The 6,373-nt window shown below is 44.4% G+C and overlaps 1 protein-coding gene across 1 annotated transcript; it reads right to left on the bottom strand.

Moving 5' to 3' along the window:
* Positions 1–209: 209 nt before the first annotated feature.
* YWHAH (tyrosine 3-monooxygenase/tryptophan 5-monooxygenase activation protein eta) lies at positions 210–5,762 on the bottom strand. Its single transcript, XM_060248952.1, has 2 exons — positions 5,204–5,762; positions 210–1,594 (listed from the first exon to the last, which is right to left on the bottom strand). Exons 1-2 carry the CDS (start codon positions 5,288–5,290, stop codon positions 938–940), a joined length of 744 nt encoding a protein of 247 aa, XP_060104935.1. The 5' UTR covers positions 5,291–5,762; the 3' UTR covers positions 210–937.
* Positions 5,763–6,373: the final 611 nt, after the last annotated feature.

Here is a 6,373-nt window from a genome sequence, read left to right on the forward strand (position 1 = left end):
CAGGACTGGAGATAAATTTGTGTCTTCCACATGTCAGGGATCCATTGCAACTAAAGAACAAATTCACTCTGTCTCACATTGTCATGAGAACCCAACCAACAATAAGGTGCGGTCCCTAGTTCCTTAAAAGTTTATTTAAATCCCTTGATTAGACACCTCGCCACCATCATTTTGTTTAGTAAATAATACAGGACATCTTACAGCCAATATCCCCAAAGCAGCAGTTTATTTTTTTTTTAAATCCAACACACTTAATTTAGAATTCTGGTCTCTCCTCATCATCCATCTTAATATGGGCTAACATTGACACAGAGCTGTCAGAATACACAGGCAACTGAACAGCCAAAGAATTTACCAAAACAAAATGTCATGATTTTTCAAACTTGCAAAAAAAGGTTACAAATATCAAAACCGCTCAAGATGCATTGCCTGAAACCAAAGTCCGTGAACATTATGAGGCAAACACAGATTACAGAACACCACCACTTTAAAACTGATGAAGACAAAATCAGTTCACACCTTCTTATGGTAGTTTCCACTGGCCAACAGGATCAGCATATTCTTCATTTGTTTTGAATGTACAAGTCATACTGCTGAATACACATATAATCCACTTCTTCCAAACAGAAAACTGATCATTTAGATTTCTGATAAATTTTCCTCACTTTTCATTATGTTAACCAATATATTATGAATCAAATGAAACTAAAATGCCTCATTTTCCTTCTACACAATCAATATGCCACTATAGTAAAATGGGGCTGATACACTTTTCAGTCCAGCAATGCACATGAAGAGCTGTCTGATGAGGCATCTGGCAGACCTCGTAGCTGTGCCAACAATACAGATATGCTTAGCACTAGATACATAGTGTGATTGTGGCAAGGAAGTATTGGTGATGGGGGTTCGACGGTAAGCTGTGATGGGGAAAAGCTCTTTAATTGTTGCCCTCCCCTGCTTCCTCATCCTGCTGGTCGCTTGTCCAGAGAGTGAGGTTGTCTCGAAGTAGCTGCATGATAAGAGTGGAGTCCTTGTAGGAATCCTCATTGAGTGTATCCAGCTCTGCTATGGCATCATCAAAGGCTTGTTTGGCTAGAAGGCAGGCTTGCTCAGGGGCATTCTGAATTTCATAATAGAACACTGAGAAGTTGAGTGCCAGCCCCAGCCGGATTGGGTGCGTGGGCTGCATGTGCTCTTTGCTGATCTCAAAGGCTTCTTTGTAGGCAGCTTCTGATGCTTCCACAACACTGTTCTTCTTTTCACCTGTAGCAACTTCTGCTAAATAGCGGTAGTAATCACCTTTCATTTTCAGGTAAAAGACCTTGCTCTCATATTGAATGTCACTGCAGTTCTTGATCAAGAACTTATCAAGGAGGGCCAAAACATCATTGCACACGGTCTCCAGCTCCTTCTCAATCTTCTCCCTGTATGCTTTAACCTTTTCCAGCTTCTTTTCATTCCCATCAGTCATGGTTTTCTGTTCTATGCTGCTGATAACTCGCCAGGAAGATCTCCTAGCACCAACAACATTCTTATAGGCTACAGAAAGCAGGTTTCTGTCTTCATTTGAAAGAGGTTCATTCAACTCAGTCACCTGCAAATGCACAAAGACTTTAAGACAATCTGGTTTCAGAGACAATAACATCTTCTCAACCTCCCCCCCCCCACATAAACCTAATACACACAAGTTTCATCTATTTCTTCTTAATATGCAAGAAGGAAAACCAGCTATTGTCAGTCAGCCAAACCAAAGAGGAAACCAGTTTTAAAGAACCACTTGGGAAAGACTTGAAGGCATCAGCACTAACCACATTTCCTAAATTCTTAATGTGTGAAACTGGTACAGTAACTTAGTTATACAATAATGCAGCAGCATTCAATATAATGTTCACTGATGTCTTACCCAGAGTCCATGAAAACAAATGGGCTACTTTGCACACCTCTACATATCGGGAGACACTGTCTGGCTTGCATGCTTCATTCTCGATTCTTCCTTAGCTCTCTCATAGAATGCCTTTTTACTCTGAATACTGATCCCATTTTCTCTGTAGATAAACATACAGATTCTTGTCTGGTAACATTTGGTTTCTAAAATCTGACTATTAGTTGTGTGTCTGCCCACATCACACCCCCAGGAAAGCCCAGATTAACAAAAAAATTGCAGCAACATTGTAAAGGCTGCAGCCCCATGTTCTACATAAAGACGTTACAAGAGGATAAAGCAGAATTCTGTGAGCTGCTCACAGAATTTGAACAAAAAAGGGAAGAGAAAGTCCTTGCTAGTGCCAAGTCTCTGCAGCTGAAACTATGAAGAAAACAAGTTACCTACTATAGCACAAAGAGATGCTACAGTATCCTCCTTTTGGTTGCATTGTATATACAAATACACCTTTAAAAAAATTCTTTGCTACTCTGAGAGTTGCCTTTCAACATAGCCTACTGGCAAAGATGCTTCTGCTAGGGAAAGACAAATTAGCAACAACCCACTATGGGCACCACTGAAGAAAATCTTTAATAACAAAATAACCTTATCTACTCTGCATTAAGAAAATTAAGGGACATCAGCGAAAGATGGCTGAGACAGCAATGCAAAACAGTCACTGCCCTATTAGCCAGTGAATAAGGTATACTTTTACAGAGCATCAAAATATCACTGTCAAAGCAAGCAAGCAAATATATACGGTTGGGGGAAAAATCCCACGCATTCAATTGCGGAGAATCTGTAAAAGAACTAACTTCTTATCCTTACTCAAGTTTGGCAATTAAAAATATAACCCTGACACCCTGAACTTAGAAGCAGTTCAGTTCCTGCTGTTTTATGTTCCACACTGTATAGAACAGCAACTGCACCATTTAAATGGGCCTCAACTGGATTAAAATGGACATATGAAGCTGCCTTATACTGAATCAGACCCTTGGTCCATTAAAGTCAGTATTGTCTACTCAGACTGGCAGCGGCTCTCCAGGGTCTCAAGCTGAGGTTTTTCACACCTATTTGCCTGGACCCTTTTTTGGAGATGCCAGGGATTGAACCTGGGACCTTCTGCTTACCAAGCAGATGCTCTACCACTGAGCCACTGCCCCTCCCCAAAATGAAACTGCATTATACAGATTCAGGGTCAAGTAGAACATAACTATCAACAACTGCTGGCTTCATAGTGTTGTGCAATCCTATTACAGATATATTTATCATTGCATCACACAAATTAAATAGACAGAATGAGTAAGAGAATCAGTAGTGACAGCTCTCACTTCTGGTCCTCAACTACTACTTCTACTATTTAGAACTGATGCTCAAGGCTGCCATGCACAGTGACTTGCTTTTAGCTCATCTGAAGAGAGCAGTGTTAGGCACACACAAAGCACAAATTATTTGTAGCTTTAAAAGCCTGTGTAAACTATTAAAAGGAATGCAGTTGTAGAATGTGATCTTTAAGTCACAAGATGAAATCTTTTCTTTTTTCAAATATAATCTCTGAGGCAGGACTTCTTAAAAACTTGTAGGCTATGCTCCTACAAGTCATGCCTGCGGCTATGTAAAGGTGGCAAGTAAAGGGCATATACTGAAATCTGTGGTCAGTTAGCATTTGAGAAAAATGTTGATTACCATCCCATTGAATATGTTGCTAATGCAATTAAGTTCTTTTCAAATTATCCTTTTCCACTTTCCTATTTGTGCTTTATGAGCACTTTTGGAGCTTATCTTGAGGACTACTGTGAACATCTCTGAAAGATACATCTCAATATAGTTTGGAAAGCAACACTGGACAAATATTAGCATAATGAGCTTATTTAAAAATAATAATATGGTAGGGGCAGTCTTATTTTATAACACTGGCATATGAATTAAATATGAATTTGAAGTAGCACAGGCAGGTCATGTCAGTTTATGGATTATGGGATGCAGTAGGTATTTGACTGGCCTGAGATGCCATTTTTTTACTGGCTCTGGCTGAAAAAAATCCTGGATTACATTTTTAAGAAATCAGATCTTGCAATCCTGAAATTTGCCTTCAGGCATCGAAATGTGCACTCACCAGCTTGCCAAGAGAAAGTGCCCCAGGCCTTCTGGTGAGGAAGGCAACCAGCAGGGACACATATTCCCTCCTTGAAAGCTTTTATTTGAGCAGCAGTAATGAAGACAGGAGTCTGTCACCATTTCCTACCTCTTCCAAATCTCAGTGCGAGTTTGACACAGGCAAGGCCTACTCCAGTTTGCACTACAGTATGGAAAAAAACGGGAAGACACCAGATGTTTCACTTTAAATACAAGATAAATTGGTCATAGATGCCTCAACAAGGTTCAAGTATTAACGCTATGATTGTTCTAAGAATGCATGTAATAGCCTCCCAATCTGAAATTGTAAATTACAAATCCAAAGTGTAACGACTCCTTCCAATAACACTGACCTGAGTTTAAGAAGAAATATAAATGAGACATGTGTATTTTATTCCTATGTTGCTGCTAAAGTTTTTCGTACAGAGTTTAAAACTCTTACTCATCCTATAATAGTGAAGTGAAGAGAAACATGGCACACCCATTCCTCAATGAGAAACAGTTATTGATTTGGACCCCACCCTGATAGAAACAGCTGGCTGCATCACCAAGCATATTCAGGTCTACTGGAATGCCTTGGTGCAAATCACCTCCCCCACCCTCCGAAAAACCCCAAACCCAGAAGCCACACTGGAATAAGCCAGTTTACATTACTGGAGGGATGAATGTCCCATGTACTGAATGTTCCTGTCCTCTATATCAACATTCACAGGTCTAGCACGACTCTGATTCAGCACTTGAGTACTCCCATTCATTTAAAACCATTTGCTGTGAGCGAGTCTGCCTCAAATCCCCACGAAATAGATGCCACCCAAGTCCACCGCCTCGCTGTGCTCATTCTCTACCACACAGGCGGCCATCACCTGACTGCTGCCGGCGACACAGTTTGGAGGCGGCCAACATCAGCGACAGGACCGTAGACAGGAAAAGAAAATCGAGGCCCACGTTCACCTTCCGGGCTGAAAGACCACCCAGAAGCTTCCACGAAAACAGCCCTTACCTGAAAAGCCTCAGCAGCCCCCTCAGAGACTGGGAGGGGGCGCAGACGAGCCAGGGCGTTGGCTCCCTCGCAGCCAAGCGGAGGAGGCTGCAGCGACGGGCCCCGTGTAGCACGCCCCCCACCCCCCACCCCACCCCGCCACTCACCGATTTCATGGCCGCGGCCATGTCGTCGTATCTCTCCGCCTGCTCGGCGAGGCGGGCTCGCTGCAGCAGCTGCTCCCGGTCGCTCATGGCTGCTCCCTCCGTCGTGGCACTGGCAGGTCGGACCGACGAACAGACCGAGCCTCTCGGCACCCTCCCTCGAGTCCTTGCAGGGCCAAGGGGAGCTGCGCCTCAACGGCGGCTCCCTCCTACCTCAGGCCGGCCACAGAGCGCGCGAGCGAAATCAGCGGGAGCGCGCCGCTGTTCTTCCTCGCATGCGCAAATGCGCCCCTTACAGCACTGACCAGGACCGGGCAGTGGTAGAGGCGCTTCGAAGAGTATGAGCATGCGCGCGGGCTCCTTGCGACCGTTGGCGGCCGCTCCCGCCAAGGCTCTCGAGGACCGAAGGGGGGGGGGGCGCCTATAGTAGGATCACAGCAACTCGCGTTTAGCTGTCCACTAGTGTCCTTTTTTCTCCTCAATGCGCATGCGCACTGTGAGGATAACGAGCGAGTAGATGGGGGTACAGTAACTGACGCGAGAGCCGCCGGTCTTTCGTTCTATTTCTAGGTGACGTCAGCTACTATAAATAGATCCTGCGTTGTAGCGAAGAATTGGGCGGTGCCAGTTCAGCGCACGCGTAATAGAAGTGCTGCATTGCAAAGGGCGGTGGTGCGCGCGTGCGCAGGACGGCATTGCAGAGAGGGGGAGCGAAGGGGTGGTGCATAGGAGGGGGAGATATGCGGGAGGAGCTTTCTTAGTTTTAGTGGGTCTCTTACACATTGGAAAATGGGTTGGGATGTGTTGGTTTTCCTCAGCTTTCGCCGTGACCCCAAGACTACGATCCGTGCACCTTAGTTGAAAATATGCTTAGGACTGCGATGCAACACTAGTAATTGCTGGAAGTTGGCACAGTGAAAGGCAGACAGGCTCTCATAGGGCACGATGTACTGTGATCCTGACTCCTAGAATAAATGTCCCGTTCTTTGAATAGACACTTAATGTGTGGAAATGTGCTGCTGTAGCTTTTCACGGCTTGACATGTGAAATTTCTGGAAATTATGGAGCTGTGGAAACCAACCTTTTAAAAAGTGAAATGCTGGGAGAAGCTGAAATCCACCCCCCACCCCCCACCCCCCAAGCATGAACTCATTTCAAACTCATTGGGGAGGG

This window comes from Heteronotia binoei, chromosome 11 (assembly GCF_032191835.1).
Source record: "Heteronotia binoei isolate CCM8104 ecotype False Entrance Well chromosome 11, APGP_CSIRO_Hbin_v1, whole genome shotgun sequence".
Lineage (NCBI taxonomy): Eukaryota > Metazoa > Chordata > Lepidosauria > Squamata > Gekkonidae > Heteronotia > Heteronotia binoei.